General features: G+C 50.9%; 2 protein-coding genes across 11 annotated transcripts in view; one reads left to right on the top strand and one right to left on the bottom strand.

The window, feature by feature from the left end:
- The window catches only part of LOC116424642 (uncharacterized), a 72,911-nt gene that overhangs the window by 9,830 nt on the left and 41,725 nt on the right, over positions 1 to 21,356 (top strand). For 2 of the 4 annotated variants that reach the window (XM_076367916.1, XM_031971303.2), the window contains exon 2: positions 12,312 to 12,409. The exons of 1 other annotated variant lie outside the window; for it this stretch is intronic. Coding sequence is in view for 1 of the 3 variants with exons in the window: in XM_076367915.1 (XP_076224030.1) it covers positions 12,853 to 12,904 (52 nt within the window). In the remaining 2 variants the exon portion in view is untranslated. Of the gene's footprint in view, positions 1 to 12,311; positions 12,905 to 21,356 lie in introns of all 4 variants that reach the window. One more of the 4 variants, XM_076367915.1, reaches the window with a different exon arrangement.
- sff (BRSK family serine/threonine-protein kinase sugar-free frosting) overlaps positions 1 to 21,356 on the bottom strand; it is a 33,221-nt gene that overhangs the window by 5,119 nt on the left and 6,746 nt on the right. For 2 of the 7 annotated variants that reach the window (XR_012998685.1, XM_031971289.2), the window contains exons 2-12: positions 10,874 to 11,054; positions 10,374 to 10,514; positions 9,165 to 9,315; positions 8,372 to 8,587; positions 7,841 to 8,040; positions 6,911 to 7,141; positions 5,926 to 6,215; positions 3,059 to 3,210; positions 2,550 to 2,702; positions 2,311 to 2,485; positions 859 to 1,088 (exon numbers count right to left, since the gene is read on the bottom strand). Coding sequence is in view for 6 of the 7 variants with exons in the window: in XM_031971289.2 (XP_031827149.1) it covers positions 859 to 1,088; positions 2,311 to 2,485; positions 2,550 to 2,702; positions 3,059 to 3,210; positions 5,926 to 6,215; positions 6,911 to 7,141; positions 7,841 to 8,040; positions 8,372 to 8,587; positions 9,165 to 9,315; positions 10,374 to 10,514; positions 10,874 to 11,054 (2,120 nt within the window). In the remaining variant the exon portion in view is untranslated. Of the gene's footprint in view, positions 1 to 222; positions 267 to 779; positions 1,089 to 2,310; positions 2,486 to 2,549; positions 2,703 to 3,058; positions 3,211 to 5,925; positions 6,216 to 6,910; positions 7,142 to 7,840; positions 8,041 to 8,371; positions 8,588 to 9,164; positions 9,316 to 10,373; positions 10,515 to 10,873; positions 11,055 to 21,356 lie in introns of all 7 variants that reach the window. The other 5 variants (XM_076367914.1, XM_031971293.2, XM_031971291.2 and 2 more) reach the window with 5 other exon arrangements.

The following is a 21,356-nucleotide window of genomic DNA, read 5'->3' as shown; positions in this document are numbered from 1 at the left end:
CGAGGACGAGCGATGCTCGGCTCCCGGTGACCTATTGCGACACGGGCGGAGCAAGGTAATTCGTTAAGACGACTCGATTCAACAACGGAAACAATCTATACGTTCTCTAATGGTGCTGACAAAAACCACGCTTGAAAAGTGCGAGACACGGTATCGGGTCATCTCGTGAGTAATGTCGTTTCTTTTACGGGGACTTCTAGTGTAAAGATTCAATATACTTACGTTTACATTTAATCTTCGACGTATCGATCGTCGTTGCCCATCACCTTCTCCGATTTTTCGATTGGTTAAATTCAACGTTAGAAAGTATCTTACGAAACATGATAAGAAATGACATTACTTGTGGGATGACCTAATAGCTCAGCGCGTGACTACTGTGGAGTAGAGTGATTGGGATGAGAAGCCTGCTCAACAAGATTGCTCTACTGGCTAGATCGCACTCAGGCTACTGGCAAATGGAGTTCTTTCGGCATGTCTTTGAGGATGCGCTGCGCGAAGCGTTCGCGTGCTCTTCTACGCGTGCCGTGTGTCTATGTAGGTGTGTACCGTCCGTTGCAGCGAACTTGTCTCTCGTGACGTCATAGGGGCGGAGACAGTAGCGCGACCAGATTAGCGTGCGCGATCGTTTCAGCGAATCGTGTACCGGAACCGAGAGTGCCAGGTTAGCTGCGACGGGCGGTACGCGTTGCGAGAATGAGAATGGTGCGGTGAAATCGGTGGCAGGCACGCGTGGCGAGCGAAAGATCGCGTGACAACGATGAGACCAGAGTTTCCGTCACCTTTCCGTGCGCAGCCTCCGCGAAGTTACGATTCCGCCGGTTGGTAATGAGATCTACGAGGAAAGAGATGATGCGCTACCTTGTTAAAACAGACTACCTGTCTGGTAGCTGGGTGCGGGCTGAGGAAGAGTCGTTCGCTGGTGTCGCTGCCGCAGCTGGAGCTCTCGCTCATCTCCGTGGCGAACTTCCGCGAGGCGCGCGGGCTCGGCGGCGCCGCCCTGCTCTGCCCGCCGAGGCTTAACCCGACGTTCCGCGTGCAGACCTGCGACTGAATGTGCTCGCAGACTCTCCTGAACCGACGGATGTTGCCTGCAAACAGACCCAAACGAAACGGACCGTCCGTGTTAGTGCTGCAGGGAGATCGCTCGGCTGGCCTGAGGAATCCTCGTCTTTCTGGCGCTAATTAGTTATTCTTCGACACGAATTCGTAACAATCGAAACTATAAACGATTATAGCGAAAGACCCTCTGCTGTCCCTGGGCTGTTCTGATCGACGTCGAGTCATCCAACAGAACCATAGGGTCATCGCTCGATGGCCGAGGAATGCAGGACTGCTTGGTCCGCTATTCGATGACGAATATGAAACGACATTCGAAGCATCGAGCATCGAAAACGGGATGCGAGGAGACGAAAGCCGACCAGTTAGCCCCGCATTCCTCTCAGGGCTCTCCTCCTGAACAACGGCGAGTACATAATTGCTTTTAATTGGGCGAGTCGTTCTCTCGTCTCTCTCGTCCCGGCGCTCGCGCGACGCGGCGGCTGAAATATTCGGTCGTTAGAGCTGTCGGCGGGCGAACGCGCGCCGTAAATCGAGCGGAGCGCGGACGAGCGACAGCCCGTGAAAGCGAAACACGGCCGAAATGATATAGGCGCGCGTACAAGCGGACAAGACGCGAACCTCCGCTTCCGCGAAGGTAACATCGATCTAGTTGCGCTTGGACGGCTGCCAGATGCCTGACGCCGGCCACCGGCCGCCGTACACCTCCGTAGACAGCCGCCTCGCGATACATCCTCCGTCCTCCGCGGTTTGCGTCCCCTCGACCCTTCCTCGTTCCGACGCGCGTGTCCCTGTGCATCGGAAGCTACACGCGCTCCTCGACTTCCCCCTTCCTCGGGAAACTCGAAAATGAACAAGCTTTACGCGATTAACACTTTGCAGTCGAGCGGTGACTCAGCCGCCGCTCGATTTCAAGTGATCGGATGATGAAATTTAACCCTTTGCGGACGAAGATTCTCTGAAATGTGTAAAACCTTCGGCAGATGAAGCTGAATTATATATTAATTGCTTGAATAATAGCGAAAATAGAAACTACATGCTGATCTCTTGCTGTCCGAGTAATTACATCATTTGTCTACGACTTAGTTTTCCAAATATACGTTTCATGTTGCCGAAATCGTCGATATTCGTCTGCAAAGGTTAATATTCAATCGTTGGATTAGTCGTTCGATTCTATCGATCTCGCGACATCAGCTATCGGTGGCTGATCGTTGACCGTTCCTCTCGGCGATGATCGTTCGCTGTACAACTTACCGCTGAGGAGAGTGAAGGTGATGGCGAACAGCGGTTCGTTCTGCTGCTTCGATATGGCACTGATGTCGACTTGAAAGCGGACTTGTCTCTGGAACATCGCCGGCGCCGTGCCTCCTCTCTTGTACTCCACACGGAACGACATGGGCGAACTAACGCTGTGGGACAGCTCCGCTATCTGCAACAGGGAACCTTCCGTTTGCTCGCGGGAACTCGCTCGCCAGACGGGTCTCGTCACTCACCGATAAAAAAGCGTGGATCAAGTCGGCTTTCACGCTGGCCAACACTTTCCCCTTCACGAGAACGGTGAACGTTTCGTCCTTCTCCGTGGTCATCAAGCTGCCGAACCACGATTTCTTCGTCAGCTCCGGCGAGGAGTCCGGCGTGAGGTGTACCTTCGTTATCAATCACATTGTCTCGTTCACACGTAAATTCAATTGAACAACTACAGTCTACAAAAAGCTAAATGAAATTCTTATCCGAAGCTAGGGTGAACGAACCCATTGAAATAACAGTAACGCGAATTACGGGAGTACGAAGTCGAATCACGTTGGCCGGCGTAAAAATGAAAAATGCATCGGACTAAAGTCATTACTTATTGCACAGCGGTTTCACATTCTACAGTTTCACGGCGGAGGACATCGTCGAAATCTACGCGACTGTAGAAAAAGAGCTGTGATCCAATTTAGGAGCCGGTCGAAATTAGGTTACTTCCCCGTAATTGTATCAGTGGCGAGCGAAGGACACGTACCTCTTCGGTGCTCGTGAGCAATTTGCGACGATGGAACCGTGGGCTGCCCAGGAACGAATTCTTGATGGTGGTCAGTCTCGATCTCCAGTGATGGGCGCCGGACCCGGCCCCCGTGTGCGGCGATCCCGGCGGTGTAACGCCGACCGCTACTACTGCGAAATCGAGCGTCTCTTATCGGTACCGCGGCAACAGCTGCGCCGCTTCGACTGCGACGGTCACTCGATAATTGTTGCGGTTTCCGCCTCGTTGCAACCGATCAACGATGATCGAGCGTTCGCACAGGGAAGCGGACGGCGCCGGTTAATTTACGCGACATCGTGCATCGGACGTGGCGATCAATTCGACTCGAAACGAGGCGGCACAAACGTGCTTTTGAGGAACCTCTCGGCGACAAGCGAGAACGAAAGGCTGGCTGCGGAAGCGGATTTTTTCTAAACGTTTCGCGAGTTCCAGCAGTCGACTGGATTAAGTAACATTTAATATAAACGGAAGTTTCACGAATTGTTTTCGTTTAAAATGAAATTATAGTGCGTCGAAGGAATTATTTGGTGAATAGTATTCGGAACAGAAACTTTGAACCCTCGCTCCACTCGCAGCATCAACTTTGTCTAGACTTTTTCAATATCCTCGCGCGCGGGCAAAACGGTATTTTTTCCGGAACGAACGAAGCGAGTTGAAGAGCTCGATAGTTGCGTCGAGAAGCAACGTGAAAACCCGTGTGCATGCGAATAGCTCTCGCGTGACTCGAATCGAAACGAGCAGCCCCGTCGCAGCGAATACATCCTCCCGTTTCAATTCGTTCCTCTTCCGGCGTTGGCCGCCGCTCGACGTGTCAGTTCGCATCTGCGTCGTCGATCAAACGGTTCGCCGATCGCTGGTCCCGAACGCGACGTCGGCTTCGTTTGTCGCGCGCGAGGCAACGAAGAAAAGGGGGCTGCGCCTTTGTCTCGGATAAAGAAACGTTCCTCCCGTTGTTTCCGTTCCGCAAACTTCTCCAGCGAGGACGGCCCCAGGAAGAAAGCCGGAGAGAAGATCGAGGGGGGTCGAACGCGTGGCTTTAACGACGATCCTGCGCGCGGTGTGTGCTCGTTACACGAGTACGGAGGTCACTTGCATTTTTAAACGGCAGTCTCTCTCGGCCCGGACAAAAAACCGGGTGCTCAGACATCGACGAGGGCTCCGATTGCCCGTAGCGGCGAGTTCCTCTTTGCTCGCGCGTCTAAATGCACTCCGGACACCTGCGAATCCGCCCAGGGAGCTCGATGGACGACCGGTCGGTGGAAAACACTCGTTCGCGACGATTCTTCGCGTTAACGCGCTCACTGTCGCCAGAATTTCGACGGTGAATTCTCTGTTCTTTAATTAGTGCATGTTTATTTCGACGGTGACGCATCGATGCAGTAGAATTTCACGTTTACGAATCGTTAAGGCTCCTTTTTCGATATTAGTCCAGCTTCTTCCTCTGATCGCATTATACTCTGTACAATCTTAGTGGACGCGCGACGAAATTAGACCGATGCTTATTAAGCCGAGACAGGCAACGAACTGCTGGAGGCTGTTCCCGTGATTACGCGTTCGATCGGTCCACGGATAACGGAGATGCGCGCGATCATTCTGGACGCTGAAGTAATCGCGGATAATTGCGTTCGTTCGGAAAACTCGTGTCACAATGGAATCTCATTGAGAGTCCGCAACGCTCAGCTGTTAGTAACTAACGCAATTACCGCGTGACGATAGAATATTTCAACAATGTTCTAACGTATCGACTGCTATTCACGCGTCATCCATCGTACCAGCGGCCCGCGTCGAAGGGTAAAGCGGTTGATTTCGACTGAATTATGCAACTGCCGGTAATTGGATTTCGAACGGGGAACGGGAGTACTCTCGAGCTCGCGAACGACCGGGACAAAGTCCGAAAAGCAGATCCGAATAGTAGATTATCCGGCGGAATAACAGCGAAAGAGTTTCGCTTTAAGTTTTTCTTGGATATCCTACTCGCAACTTCCGATCCATCTAGAGATGTGGCTGTCATCAATGTACGTCAACGATGCATCAATAACATCCGTAATAACCGCGGGGAAATCATTGAAAATTTCCTTTGTTTTTAGCAGAATCGATTGCAGGGCTGTACACAGCCGTATCGCGATGCTAATCTTGCTTTCCTGTACGAAAGTCGCGGCATTCGGACTAGCGATCGCCGGCCGGCTGGAACAAAAGACAGCCACCGAGGACGCAAACCGGATGCTATCGAGCGATCGCGTCGCCTGCGGCGAGCTCGATACGAAGTTCGCGTTTTCATCGGAGCTATTGTCTCGTCGGGGGATAAATTCCATTATCGTGGAAGCGACGGCCCGTCGCGACGTCTCTTTTTACGTCCAACAGCTCCCCGCTGTCCGCGACCGGGACCCCTATCTTCGCGTCTTACGCAACCGATATTCGGTTCGCTCGGTTCCTCCGAATCCTTCGCGACCGCTCGTTTCGAGTTCGGAGTTCAAGTAAATTCTCGTTAATAGCTTTCTCCGGAGGTAATTCGTCCCTTTGCGGACGAAGATTCTTTGACATTTACAAACCCCTCGGCAGATCAAGCTGAATTATATATCGATTGGTTAAATAATAGAACGAGAGGGGACTACGTATCACTTACGGACATTTCATCTCGCCGAAATGTCGACATTCGTCCGCAAAGGGTTAAGCTTGAGGATTGAAGGTTCGAAGACTCAGTCTTTAAGATTGGCCTCCGAAGTTTCGAAGATAAAACTCTGTCTCGGGGACTCAGTATTTAACCCTAATCGGACCACTTTACTTAAATTTTTCGATTGTTTCATATTGTACTTTTAAAAGATTTTTTATTATATATTTAGGCTCACCTTGTTGAACGTCGTTTATCTCGATTCCCACGCTGGGCAGGGCCGGGACAGGTGCCGCGACTGCAGGGTTCGCGGTGTTCCCGTTGCCCGCGGAGCTCGTCACCGCCGACAGCCTGTGAGGACTTCCGGTTTGGCCAACGTGCGAGCTCGGAGGAGCTCTGTGAGGACTCAGCAGACCCGCGACCGCGTTCGAGCCATGGAGCGGCGAGCTGCCCGGCGTGGACGCGTGCGAGTGCGACGCGTGCGTGTGGCATCCTGTGCTCGGCGAGCGGCGAGCGTGGTGCCTCGTGCTGCAACGCGTAATCGAATCGTTCAAATCGTCTTCGACCGACTTCGATCCTTAATTACATTTAAAAAGTGTATCAATGTAATTTAGACGATCTAGAGGAGTCCTCGAACAAGGGAAGAAATCGCGAGAAGTGATCTTCGACTGTTGGTGAAGCGTTCCGTGCCGTGGTTACTTAAAAATGAACTTCATTGACTTATTGTCTAACGTATGTTAATTAACACCCCTTTCGTGCCAACGTCTTCGTAAAGTGTCTGGCGTGTACGGTTCACGAAGGGAATGTATCGAAAAAGTCCGGCACGGAACGCGTTAATAAGTCACGAGTTGTTCCTTCTCTGTCTCGAAAGTGAAGGGCCATCATCGAATCGACGACACCCGGAAACCGCTTCGCGTCGCGGCTCGTCTCGGATCTTGTTTCGCTTCCGAGTCCCATCGATCGGTTCCACCGGGCGAAACTCGAGACGCGATCGCAATCGACGTAATCGGCCGCGTGGAATTGCCGCGGGGAAGCGTGGAGAAAGGGCAGGGGACACGCGCGATATCGCGCACGCGACGCGAGACGACGCGTCCGGATAAAGAACAACGGTCACGCGATTCGAAGCTCGCGTCGATTGACCGAGCGTGCGTCGATCGTCGAGGAGACCTCGATTCCTCGAGGGGAAACGTTCGCGGTCCGAGCGACTCGGCCCGTGAACTCACCTGGACTGCCTCCGAGGGGTCAGAGGGGAACCGTGGCTGATCTCGCCGAGATTGAGGGCCGTGCTGCCGTTCACCCGACACGTGTCCACCCGCTTCCGCGGCGGGTCCGCCTCCAGTTGGCTCGCCGATCCTCTCATGCCGCCCCTCATCACCTCCAGCTCGTCCTCGCACGCCGGTCTCCTCCGTTTTCTCTCGAGCAGCAGGAAGTATATCACTTTCTCCGTGTTGTGGCTAGGTTGGCAGAAAGAAACCGTGCGCGTGAGGGAAGCTATAAAGGAAACCTGCCGGGAATCTGGTCCGGGTCAAGGTCCTCGATTAATCGCGACTAGAACTTCTTCCTGCGGGAAGACGCCGCCTTCCCGACTTCGTGACCGGATTCCCGGCTTTCGCCTGGCACCTCGTATTTCGGGCCTCGGACCTCGCGTTATCCGTTAACGTCTCCCCGGAGAGACCAGCCTTCGACCTATTTCGAACGGCAAAGGGAGTTGCCCCTTGTCCCATGTTTCATTCGCTACCGTGCTCGATGAAACTATCGTTGACGCGTTCACTGCTACGGGAACCTTCAGCGTTTCGTGTAACGTTGATTATTCGTTTGTTCGATAAAGGTAAAGGGTATTAGAATTAATTATCGATGAGTCGATATTGATTTGGTACTGATTTCACGTCAGTTTCCTTGCGATCGTTTTCAATTGATTTGAGAGCTCTGATCGGTGACTGTCGTGAAAGTGAATGTGCTAATAATTTGTAGATTTATGCTAATAATTCAGGCGCGTCAGGTATTACACGCGTTCGAAAAGGAACATTCAATCTCCGGGGTACACGAGGCGCAACGGAGATGGTTTTCGATTTGGCTCCGTTTTCCTGGGAGCTCGTCCCTCGTTTCCCGGGGACGAGACTTTTCGTCCGTTCGGATCGCGGCGGATGTCTTACTTCGGGCTGAGCAGCTCCTGGATAAGCTTGTCCCTTTCCTTGAAGCAGCCCAGGCTCGCGATCGCCTGCAACACGTCCGGATCGATCGCCTCCACGGACGGAATAACGTGCGTCTGCACCACGTCCATCATCGACAGCTCCAGCTCCAGCTCGCCCTTGCCCGCCGCTGTCACCCACACGTGCCTGTTTATTTCCGCCAGCTGTGGAAGTCGACGATTCGAGTTTATTGGCGCCAACGCGTATCGCTGCGGAGCTCGCGGCGCGCGATTGCCGATTCCCGAACGAAAACGGACGACAATCAACGAGGAATTCTTTCGTAAATTGGCAACTGATTCACCTGTATTCCATTCCATTATCTACCGAGAAAGTCATTCTCCGAGGAACATTGGTTCTCCTCCGACTTTTTCGAATAATCGATCACCGCGCGCCACGCGGTTACGTGGTTACGTGGGCGTGGCCAGCGTTCAAGGCGAACCCGACGTTCGAACGGCGGCCTGGCCCAGTGAACCGATCACGAGGATTAGACCTTACCGTTAACCTTTTGTCCGGATCGACCTCGATCATCCCCTTGAGCAGATTCTGGCACTCGGGCGGCACGAAGTGCGGAATGTAAAACACGCCCCGCTTCACCTTCTCCAGCAGCTTTCTCAAATTGTCGTCGTCGAACGGCAACGCGCCCACCAGAAGCGCGTACAGTATCACCCCGCACGACCAGACGTCCGCCTTCCTGCCGTCGTACTTCTCCCCCTAACGACCACCAATTATTTTGCATTTTTCGACCCTTCCCACCTTAATTAAATCCCCGGGGCGCACGGGGATTCGGCTCGCAGCGGGAACGGGAAAGAATCATTCCTTCGCCCTGGGTGTCCCGGTCGGGGGTTGAAAACAGTTATCGTATCGGTTCCGATTTTTCAAACACTCCCGGAGAATCGAATTAGCCTCGCTAATTAACTGTTACTAGCTGCACCTGTTCTTTACCGGTTATAGATACTTTCGGAAATACCGAGAAAGAACAGTTCAAGAATTTCAGTTTCTCGACTCGCGTGATTTCTCAGCGAAATCTTACTCGGTCGACTGCAATTTCACTCCGCGCGAGAACGATTGGGTCTTACCAGAGGATCTGGGATGAAATTTTTCACCGACTGCGAACTGTTCGGCTGTCTCGATACACGCTATCGGCCAGGTCTCTGTTTCATCTATTCGATCGAATGTCCTTCAGTTGTTTACATTGCGCGTGTCCCGGCTCTATCTTCGTTCATCGAAAGCGGTAGGTACGGAGAGAATGCCGAGCGGACCGATAGCGCGTATCAGCTCTAACTCTTACCCGAATGACTTCGGGGCAGGCGTAATGAGGGGAGCCGCAGCTGGTTTCCAGCATGGAGCCGGCCGGCTGCAACGACGCCATCCCAAAGTCCGCGATCTTAATGTTATTCTTCTCGTCCAGTAACAAATTTTCAGGCTTCAAGTCTCTATGACTGGAACAGGAAAGCGGCGGGCGCGATTCGATTAAGCGAGCCGGGCCTGGGCCGGCTAATTTCAATGGAGGATCGATCGCAGCCAATGTTTCGCGGTGTCCCTCGCGCGAAATTAGGTCCGTTCCTGTATTTATTCGATTGGGGTAGGCCTCCCCGATTGGCAGGCTGCCGTGCGGCCTCGGGAACCCCTCGTTTCTGCGCGGCCCGTTTTTCTCTCGCCGCCGTTATCGAGTCGTTTAACGCCGCGCGAAATTAACCGGAAGGAATTCGGCAACGGTGACCGGTCGCGCCCCGCGCATTTTTCACGGTGAACCGATGCTCGCTCGGCCTGAATTAACTCTGGGTTTATAGACGCTTGTTTCGCGATTGGGGCTGTTGTTCCTAGAAAACTTGACGTTGGTTCGTTCGGAGTTTTGAATTCGGAGATTTAACCCTTCGCGGACGAACGTTGACGTTTTGATGAAATTTTCTGGTTTGGAATACTGAGTTGCAAACGAATGATTTAATTGTTTCTTTTTCTATTGTTTAAACATTCCATGTACAATTTAGCTCGATACGTTGCAAGATTTGTGTAGTTAAAAGATTTTTTGTCCGCGAAGGGTTATGAATAGACGATCGGAAAACACGTCCGCGTAATTTCATTAGTCGAAATCGATGGAAACGTTGAATGTTTGCGAAATTCGATATTCCATCGATGGATTCCGCGAGGGCCGGCAGGGACGCTACGGGTAAACTTGATGGATCGAGCGTCTCCCTAAGAACTCGTAAGTAGTTCGTTTCATTCTCGTCCGTCTAAAGTTTCCGCGACGTTAAACGACGCGCGGGGCGGCATTCGCGACGCGAAATGAAATCTAAATAAATCCGGGCGTACTTGCTTTCTACCGACGCTTCACCGAATCTTCACGCGAAAATTCAATTTCTCGGAGGTCTTAGAGAATCGAAATGATTCGTTTCACCTAATATCCACCCGAACGCTCGTCGCAAACGGGAGGGACACGCGTCTCGTCTGCTCCTCCCTGAATTTCAACGAGTCTCGCAGGTGTACGGAATGTACTCACCATATACTATGACTATGACAAAAATCTAACGCGGAAATGATCTGTCGAAAAAATCTCCTCGCTTCCTTCGGCGTTAGTCTACCCTTTTTCACTAAATAGTCGAAAAGCTCCCCGCCCGAGACGTGTTCCAGAACAAGGTATCTGAAACGAAAAAGTGCAATTTCAGTCGGCGCGCATTCGTATTTTTCCAGGCGTGCATCCGCCCGTCCGTCGCCGTGAGTAATGGGTCCCGTGGCTGAAACACTTTTGTCTACCGTGTAGACCACGCCACTCTCCTCTCTCTCCCTCTCTCTCTCTCTCATTCGTCGTTCGTTTCCCGCATAGCTCGACGCGCGTACCTCTTTCCGAACAGACATTTCGAATTAAAGTTCAACGACTTTCCAGAGGCCTATGAATCCTCGAGCGGGACGCGAGATTTCCTCGAGATCCCCGACTCGCCCGTGAAATTTCCGCGACGGATTCGCGTCTCCGCCTGCGCGCGCTCCCCGCGGGATACTCACAGGTATTTTTTGTTCTCGTACACGTCCGACAGGCCGAGCACGTGAGGATGGTCGATCAGCTTCATAATCGCGATCTCCCGCTCTACCTTCATCAGCACCGATTCCGACAGCTTCTCCCTGTTGATGATCTTGATAGCCACCTTCTTGCCCAACACGCAGTGCACCCCAAGCTTGACCAATCCTGCAGCGTAAAGATTGAATCTGTCAATGCTCGACTTTCGACTTTACCGTTTCATTTACGCCTACCGCGGTGGTTGCTATACAGAAAGAGCCGACCACAGGCTGGACCACGGACAAAGTAGCCCGCCTCCGACTGGGAGCTTACGTCCAGACGAATGCAGCATTGCGCTACTATTAGAGGCATCGTTAAAACGGGAAGCGGATGTTTTGTTCGTCTGCGACCACTCGTCCCGTGCAACGGGCTTTTTACCTTTCCTCGGGAGTATTGTTCTTGCGACGAGGTAATTTCACGCGGACCGATCGAAGCGAACCAGCCACCGACTCGTTCCGTTCGCTTTCGACCGTTTCGACGCGATGTTCGCTGGGCAAGATCTTCGGTTCTCTAGTCGGAAGTAGCGTTTCGATAAATCAGGATAAACTGATTGGTAATGGAACGTTCTCTGACGGTGTCACGAAGGAATTGATCATTATTTTCCATAGGATTACTGGGAACAATTAAGGGTCAGCGCTCTTAACATTCGTATCGTTTAAGAAACTCATTTCATTCGCTGTTAGCAGACTCTCCGTTCCTTAAACAAACGAAGGACTTGAAATTGATTTCTAGCGAAGGAAACGTCGACGTTTCACTGTGCGACGTCCCGGCCTCGCGCCGGAACAGAGGAACGTTGAATCACTGCGAGCGGAGTGGTGTACGGTCGGTTTCGGTCAGACAATCTCGCCGGAGGAAAGCTGAACGCACGGCGAATGGGGTCGCGGTAATTGGAACTCCTTGCGCGAACAGGAATTCCTCGCATTCGGGTTAGACTAACTCGAACGTTATCAAATTTCGTAATCCGCTAACGGACCTAGCAACGTGCCGCGCCCCCTCGATCGTTTCTTTTATTTCGCGCGTGAATGGATACCGCGTCGGGCGGGCTCGATCTCTTTGATCTATTTTTCATGCTTTCGCGGCACGTTCCGCGCTTCCATTCTTCTAGCTGCGTTCCGCCTTTTCATCTATGATTTTACCGTAAAGAATTCCCGTAGTCCCGAAACATTTCCGTTACCTAAATTCTCTTGCTCGTGCGTTAACCCCCTGCACGATTTATTTCTCGTCTGCGATCGATACAGCTATTCCTTCGATAACTTAAAAATAGTTGTTAAATTAGTTGTTAAATTAGTTTAGTAATCTTCATCGCGAGTCTCGCTCGTCATTGTACGGCAAGGGGTTAACGCTCTGTGCGATATTTATGAAACATTAACGATTTACCGTTTACAGGAGTCTGGAATGCATTTGGAGCAACGAAGAAGGGACGCGATGCTGTTCGGATATCGACATATTCGGATGAAGGTTCGAGTTGCCCGGGGAAAGAACAAGTTCGTAATTTCATTGTTATCTTTGCGACGCGGCGGGACTTCGTCGACACGCCGAAGAAACTTTCGCGACAGATCGGGAACAAGAGCGACGACTGGGTGGGCGGAAGGACAAGGGAAAGCGGACGAGGTCGAGGCCGGGGGGGATAAAGAAAATGGACGCGTTACACGACCTGGGACATGTTTAAGCTGCCGAAGATCCTTTCCCGAGGCCTGAGTCACTCTTCGGGGACGCCGGGAAGTGTACACACCGCGATACTTCGACAGGCAAACGCGGCGGTTTCGCCTGAGTGGTTTCGAGTTGCCTACACACACTCGGCGAGTCGCGGAAACTTTCCGACAACATTGGGCCGACCGGAGCCCTGCGCCGAGGCTCGGCGACCTCGCGAACGTAATCCCATCGAATCCTCGCGAATTCGATACAACGAGCTTCCAACCAGTTGTGGATGGAACGAACACGATCGAAGATTTTCACGCGTCGCGTCTTTCTCTGCCGAGGTAAGGACTTTGTATCTTAATCCTTTGGATTAGTTTTTCGTTGGAAATATTCAGTACTTTCCGATGAGATGTAGATGTTTCTTGAAACTAACTTAATGATAATTTACATTGGATATTTGAATAATGAGCGCTTGATATCTGCTCGGCATCTGCTGAAGATGGAACTATATTCGAAGATGATCTAACGAGAGTACGTTGAACGTTGCGAAATAAAAGAATATGCTTCCATCCCGTGAAAAGAGTGCCTCGCACGAAACGGTATCCCGTTCGCGAGCGATGGGTGTACACGAGAAACGTGTCGGATATCTTGGCAGATCGGGTTAAACGAAAATCGCGTGGAAACGGAGCCGGCCGCGCGAAATACGAAACGATTATTCGCGAGGAATCGCTGGCAACAACGAAACCTTTCGACCGCTCGACGCTCGACGCGTGTGAGACACGTTATTGCGGATGTTTTGTAGAATCTATCGGTACAATATTATACCTCTCAATGTGAATTCACGCAATACGCAATCAATTTACTAGCACAGCGCGATAAATTCAATGATAAAGAGACACGAAAAAAAGAAGAACGCCGACAATTGAACCTCGCTCGCTTCGTTTTCCACAGTGAACCGCGTTTCCGTCGCTGTCCCCTTTTTCGTCGCACCCGACAGTCCTTTCTCTTTTCGCTTTCATAAGGTAACCCCGCCATTCGATGCTCGGCAACCGCGAACGCACGCAGACGGTTCGAATGTTCTCTGACGAACATATTCGTCTCAAGAGAATCCGGAGTTTTCGGTGCGTTTCAACCGCCGTCGCTCTCGCTCGTCCCGCGTTATCTGCGAAACGACGGGAAAGCAGTCCGGAAAAGAGCGTTACGTCCGCGCGCGCGGCTCCATTCATCGGCGCGCATCGGCGTCGCGCGATAAACGGCAAGCGGAACGCGATTCCCGGAACGAGGCACGGAAACTTCGCCGATGCGGCGTATTTAGGCTGGATCCTGGAATATCCTGCCGTTCCTCGCGTAATCTGGGGCAAAGTCGTGTCCGGTATGTAAGTAACATCGCGTCGCGGCGTTGGCGTGTCGCGATCGTTGCCATCGCGGAACACGATACCGCGGACTACGGCCCGGTAACACGATAGCTCTGCTCGAATGCCAATTTTCGCTTTACGATCCCCCAGTTTTATCTCGTTCGCTTTAAACGACGGGAAACCCACTCTATCGCGCCGCTTCCTGCGTCGGTAAATCGGCTGGACTCGAAATTAGAGGCACCATGAAGTTTCGTAGCGTTTCTTTCTTATTTTGCGCTGAGTTTTAGTTTTCCTGTTTGTTTACTCATTTTCGCGTTATTTCGTTGAAGAACTGCAGTTTCATGGTTCTCATAAAAAAATAATAATCTGATTCGAAATGTTCGGTAGTTCTATCGTTAACGACAGAGCACTTGTAAAAGAGTTAAAGGAATTTCCCCTTTGACGAACAGTCGACGTCCCAGGAAACATTTCGTCTTTCATTCCCGAGTATTCGGAGACCGAATACTCGGGTGTAAACCGGAGAAAACGGAGAGCGCAGGAACGGGACGCGCGTAGTTTCGGGACCGAGCAGGAGAAAAACGGGGCGGGGTGAACGCGCGCGCGTTTCAAGTGAAGCGAAAACTCGCCGGGGCCGGTTCGGAACGTTTTCGAGTCCTCAATTACCGGTGTTTCTCCGCGTATTTACCCACTCGAGATATCAAACGGCCGCGACGCGACGGTGACGGAGGCCGGGACTGTTCCGCGGGGCGCATAATTAATCCGCGAGCACGCTCTCGTTCGTGAAATCAGTTTTTCAGCCCGGGGATACATACTATGATATTAAATACTCGCCAGGAGCGTCGAGTGGCTCGTGTCGCGCGCGCACGCCGGCGTGCTTAATGTTTCCTTTTCAAACCGCGTCCGTGCCCGTGCTCGACGAGCGGCCAAAAGTGTCCACGAACGAGCGTGTTGCCGCGGCGCCCCGCGGAGAGTCCGAGAGGCCGAACGAGCGGATTCGTAACTGCTTTGTCGCTCGAATATTCCGCTTTCACCGCGTTCCGACGCGGTATTCTCGGGCAGCCTCTGTTTCCATGGGAAATTAAAGGCGCTCTGTTTTGTCGCGTAAGAGACGCTTCGCATTTCGATCGGTTCATAGGGAAGAAGAATGAAACGAATTGAGTGAGTTGAATCAATTGAACGAATTAAGTGAATTAAATGAATTAAATGAATTAAATGAATTAAACGAATCGAATGGACCGAACAAAGAAATTGCTCGTCACTGTCATTTCGCGAGTCGCTGACAATGCATTGCAGTTTTCTATGAACCGAGGATTGCGCGTGGTCGGTCGAGCGTTCCTCGACGTTGACGCTCCTCCAGCAATATAGGGCAATCTATAAATCAGAGATCGTAAGATAATATTGTCGCGGAAACAGTGGTGTGTCTCGAAATTGGCCGCTTCCTCGTCTCCTGTATTCGATTCAGCGAGTTTTTAAATGAATATCCTCTTTTAATATAATCCTGACACGGGTATAATTTAACCATCACGCTCCCACAGTGTTATATTTCTTCCTCGCATCGAGGGATCGCCGCGACGACAGTTATAAGGAACGAGAGCTATAGAACGCGAAGTTACGAGGGCAAAGGCGAGGAGACGTGTTCAGTTACGGGCTCGGCTTTCCGTCTGTTCCACGAGAAAGAACGTCGCTTTCCGTCCAGCCCAGCTTCAATTCTTTCGCCCGTGGAACGCGGGGCCGGTAAATTTTAATCAAAAGTCGCAGGGGATTCGTCTCGACTCGGGAGATTGCTCGAGCCTTCTTACACCCTCGTCTCTATAAACAGCTCCCCGAGAACAACGAGACACGCACACGCACGCGAAAGGAGATTAAGACGCGCCGTTTAATAGATCAGTTTCTCGAAGCAGGATCGCTGCAGTCTTCGAATCAGGAACCGCGTTTTCGAAAGAGACTTTGCTTCCATCGAGCAACCCGATAAGCTCCCTTGGCCCCAGAAACATGTTTTCTCTAGCCTGCCGCTAATTTGCAAGCGAAGCGTTCCCTTCACCGCGATCTTCGATAAATCCTCGAGAGCCGAAGGGAAAAGCCTTCCGCGCGCCGCGGCGATCCGTTCCCCGAAGGTTGAGATTTAAGGTCGCCGCGGGGGCCGTTCGCAACGACGAGCGAAACCAGGAAATATGACGGGACTGATCGGAGAGCACGAAACGGAGAGGCGGCGGCCGTGAAGAACCGGAATTTATGGGACCGCCTAAATTGGCTTAACCCTTGCGAGACGACACTCGAAAAGGTGTCGGAGTTGAAGAAGCTTCTTTCGAAGGTCTCCATCGAAGGTAGAATCGCGATGTTGACGCACCGTTGCAACAGAATGTTGTTCAGTGAATTCGCGTCTTTTTAAGCCGTGTTCTTAGGATCTCCTTTACAACTGTGCTCGATGAAACTGCTTTATCGTTGACGATTCACCGGGGAAAAGTCCAACGGTTAACGATATCAAAGAGATCTTACTTAGAATCAGCGTATAATGCGACTTCCTACGAGAGTCGACGCGTGCTTACAGCAAACGAAGCATTCCTCCGTTCATTTCGCGGGAATGTTTGACATTGAAATTGCTCAATCGAGCTTAGTCGCGGGGAAAATCATACAGCAAGGGCTCTTTTATCCGTTTAAAAGCGTCCGCCGCGGATTCGTCCTTCCTTTTGTGCCGGCGAGCAGACGGCCGGACTTGAAACGGCGAAGGGCGGAGAGAAAGAAGATGGGAAGGAAGGAAGGAAGATGATAAAAGAATCGGGCGGTCGTTGCAGCGTCGATGGCGCGGAAGAATCGGCCGCCCTTCGTCAATTAATTAATCGAATGCCCTTTCCGCGAGTCCGCTTTCACGATTTTCCCGGCGATTACTATTCCTCTTCCAATTTATTGAGCATTTCATAACGCTCGAGACGGTTCTCCTTTGTTCCCTGGTAAACACACACCGGTGCGTTCGTTACGCCGGCATTCGACGCTAATAGACGGGAATTTCGCTGAGAGTCGGCGAATGCTAAACGCGGCGACCGACGGCCACGCGGAAATTGCGGTAAAAATTGTACAACAGCTCGCCGGATCGATCGTTCCGGTTCTGGAGATTCTTATTGCACGGTGCCGGCTGGAACATCTGTTACCGCCATCGATTATTCGCCGCGCGTTCTCTGCGTTTGGGACTTAAGGGACTCTTCCCCTTGGTTTCTGGGGGTTAGACGTTTCACCGGAGTATCAGGAAAGCATTAAGTGTTCGGTATTAAGAAAGCATTAAGCTCCAAGTATTAGAAAACTATTAAGCACTGGGTATTTGAAAAGGATTAACCGTTAACTCTTTCGAAATTAACACTAGGTTCACGGAACGCGTGAAATTGACGCATATTGGATTTCAGAAATATTATTTTGTAAACGTTTACGCCGATTTTGATTGATGCGGTCACACTGACGTGTACTCCAATTACCTACTATCGAATCTCCAGTTTCCACGATCTAAATAAACGAGCATCGATTCTTTTAGGAATAATAGAATGATATGTACAATAAATGCCCGTAAACCTAGTGTTAATACTGAGTTGAAAACAAACGATTTAATTACTTGAATAGCAAGAATAGCAAGAGATCAGTGTAGTTCCCCCTTTCTCTATTGCTCAAGCGTTCGATGTATAATTTAGCCTCGTATCTTGCCAGTTTCGTGTACTTGAAGCGTCTTCGTCTTGAAGCGTTAAGTATTATGTATGAAATTGATCTTCCCAAGCACGAGACGCACATTATTATTAGCCAATCGCGCAACTTCCACCGAGTTAGCGATTCTATCGTTAACGGAATCCACGCGACGAGGGAAGGGAAGAGATCGCTAGCAGCATAATTACGAAATAATCGATACAGGGGAATTTCGTTGACGAAAGTGTCCGCGACCGGTGCCGACTGGCTGTGACTCCCGACAAATCGGGGTACGGGAATCACATTAGCGCCACTGTAGGACGCTAAAGTGCACTTTCCCTAACGACTTGCATCACGCACGATTTACCGGCATCGACGGCAGACATTCCCCCCGTGGAAATCAATCTATCGCGAGTTTACATTTCGAGCGCAGTGCCACGGGGTCCACCCTAACGACCCGTGCCCCCGACAAATCATTCCGACAGAAATTACCATTCGAACGTTCTCGAACGCGCTTAGAAACGACTCGCGTTTTCCCGAAATCCGAATCAACTTTCGCGGATAAACTTTCAACCGTTCGCGAGCGTAAATCTACTTTTCGTCTTCCCCCCGATAAGTCCGAGAACTGTACGCGCGGCTAAGACGGATTATCGTTATTATAATTGCAGGTGCCGGCGGAAATCACGGCACAATGGCGGGCACAATGGAAGCGGGGCGAGTGTTCTTCGCGCGGAACTAAGTGAATTTAAAAGGAATTATTCTAGAAGAGAGATTTCAAAGAATCGCGCACGTCTGCGTGATTGAGCGCGTCTCCGACGTGTCTGACCATTGATCCGATTTTCCACTTGCGAATGCGAACGACGGTATCGTCCGTCCTTCGGTCCCGTCGTTCCCGTTACCTCTCGTGGCAATTCAATTCGCCGGGAGACGAGCGAAGGAAGAAACGACGGCATCAAGGACGATCCTCGCGATTATTCGATCGTCGAACGCAATTTAGACACTGTTGAAAACAGCCCCGAACGCTGAAGTAGAAATAATTAGCGTAGGATTGCTCGTCGACGGAACATTGGACGTTAAGGGCTCGATATTGATCGGCGTTTAACGGACAGGCCCGAGGTACGTAGCCGTGTTCGAATATGAAATCGAATCAACCCCGTAATCGGTTTCCCGTGCACAAAGAAGACACGAGGGCGCCGTTTCCACTCGATTTGCGTCTTAATTCCAATCCGATTTAATTAATTCTAAGTTCAAATACGGGGATCGGACAGACGATAATATAATTGCCGCGGCGATCTCCGCGCGGAAAGAGACAGGCGATTAGCGGTTTTAATCGCGTTACGTTCGGGGGAACTCCGTTGTATTCCCTGAGGCGGTAATTACGCACGGCTCGTTCTTTTTTCGAATTGTATGTACACTGCGATTAGTGTTGCAAAGTTATTCGAGTGATATTGCATAATAATATAACGAACAACATTATGTGTGTAAGAATCAGGAATGCGAGATAAGCAACGATTAATTATTTATTCGTTATTGTCAGTCGAATATAGTATTACTCGAGTAATTCTCAAGGTCGACTACAACGTGTGTAGAAGGCTTAAAGCTTTGAGACCTTTGAACCTCAGCTTTCCTCACGTAGGATCTAGCGAAACATAATTTGTATAACATGCAATGAAGACTGATATACGCGAACGTTCAGGGCAATTCAGAATTGACTCGACGAATCTGTGTCAGACCATCGATCATTCGTTCCCGCTCGTTATCGCGCCGCTGGATTTTTCAAGGGACCGGGCTGGCAATCCAACGCGGGGCGCCGTGCGTGCATCGCGTGACGATTATCGACTGCGTTTCGTTGGGATCGGGAACGGCCTTTCAATCAACTTAATTAACGCGGACTCGCAATCGCGTCGAATCACGACCAGACGAAATTCGAGGGGAAAAAGGAGATCGAAGATCGCGCGATTCCTTTGCGCGCTCCCTTTTCGAAGGCGGACCCACTCGATTCGATACAGAGAACGAGGTTAATCTAATCTCGGCTTGTTTATTTAATATTCCCGTTACGCGTTGTAATCTCTATAAAAATTGTAATAGATTATTTTCAGTTTCTTTGGATATTCATCATAGCACTCGAGTGAAACTATTTATTTCCAAAAGCATTTCAAATATTCAATGCCTTTTAAGGTATTAATAACTGCGAAACAAATCGAAACCAGTTTTGACTGTTACGTAGTTCTAGCGTTAAATCTTTAGCAGTCTTCATAGTTATTATGGAAATCGAATCAACTTCGAACCAAAATTTCCTCGGTTTCCTACACGTTACACCGTCGTAGAATTTCAGGTACGAACACAAGTGAAGGTAATGTCACTCTGCTTACGCAAGATAGAAAATGTTGGTCAGGAATGTCTCATCGGTCGTTGCCTCCTGTACAGTAATTGATTCCCAGAGGACGAAGACCGATTGCTATTATTAACGAACATGTTCGCGATTTCCGCGCGGCACCGTGGAAACAACTGGCCTTCGCGAGTCGGCGTTTCGTTCGGTCGACGACCCGCGTCAGTATGCAAATGCATTTACGAAAATCCCTTTTTCGTATGCGACATGGCAGCGTCCGACACGGCTGCGGCCGTGTTCGTCACCGGAATCGAATTATACCGCGATATTTTGCGGATTGCGCGCTTCATCGAATCCCCTCGAATTCCGCGGTCCACGGGACATCCCGGCTGTCCGGTCCTCGTCGTTAAATTATCGTCAACGAGAATCCACTCTAGTTTTATTATCCATTCGCACTCGAGAGCCGACGATCGGTCACCGCTTGATTCGACACAGGAAAATTCTACAGTTCGCAGCAACGGAAGCGCAATTCTGTTCCGAGAGATCAGCAGAACGAAGATCGCGCGACGCGGTCATCGAGATAATCGTTAGAAAAGACGACTATGAAATCTCCTGCGAACTTTCCGAATCGCCTGTTCGATCCGGATGACCGAGATGACGAAACGAAAGTCCAAACAAGACCCTTTGGTATTTCGGTTTGCATAGATGTGGTTGTTATTTCTCTTGTGGCGACTGTCGGGACGTCCGTTGCCCAAGAGATCCGTGGGAAACGGTAGCCAACCGAGAGACTGGTCGAGTCCAATTTTTCGCCGCGTTGTTTCGACGTGGACTGGAAAATAGGGGCGCGCGATCTTCCAAGGATCTTTGGCAGACGAAGTAGGTTGAGCCGTCTGCGTGGGCGAGGAGGGTGGCTGGCAAAATTCCAAAGAGACCCACCCCATGGCAAATCGCGCAGATTTTTCGGTCGGTTCGCGTTTCACTCGAAATTCCGCGGAACAACCGGGGACTCCCCGTTCACGAGGATTCGGAGCCTTTAGGAAAACGCGTCCGCGCGGCTGGATTTGCATGCGCATTTGCATCCGCGTCTGCATCCGTATGCATCCCGGCGGACAAGCTTGTTAGCGCTCGGAGCCGCCGCCAGGCAACGTTCGCTTCGCGAATTTTCTTGATTCGGGCGAACGCGCAACAGAAATCGCGAACGGTAACGAGAACGAGGCGTTCGGAAAAGATACGACGATATAAACGCGATTGGTCGTTGACCCGAATATTGTTGCGCAACGGAGTTCAGTTGTTTGTACAATTGAAAGGAGTCTTTGCTCCATTGATTTCAGTTAATTCGATCGATCGAAATTTCCCTGCAAAGTCCTCGCTCCGTTGGCTTCCGTTCATTCATCGGATGGAAATTTCCTTTTGAACTTGCTTCGAGCAAGAGATACCATCTTCGAA

This window comes from Nomia melanderi, chromosome 5 (genome assembly GCF_051020985.1).
Source record: "Nomia melanderi isolate GNS246 chromosome 5, iyNomMela1, whole genome shotgun sequence".
Classification (NCBI taxonomy): domain Eukaryota; kingdom Metazoa; phylum Arthropoda; class Insecta; order Hymenoptera; family Halictidae; genus Nomia; species Nomia melanderi.
Note: the sequence above shows the minus strand (reverse complement) of the source record. Positions and strands in the feature narration are given on the sequence as shown.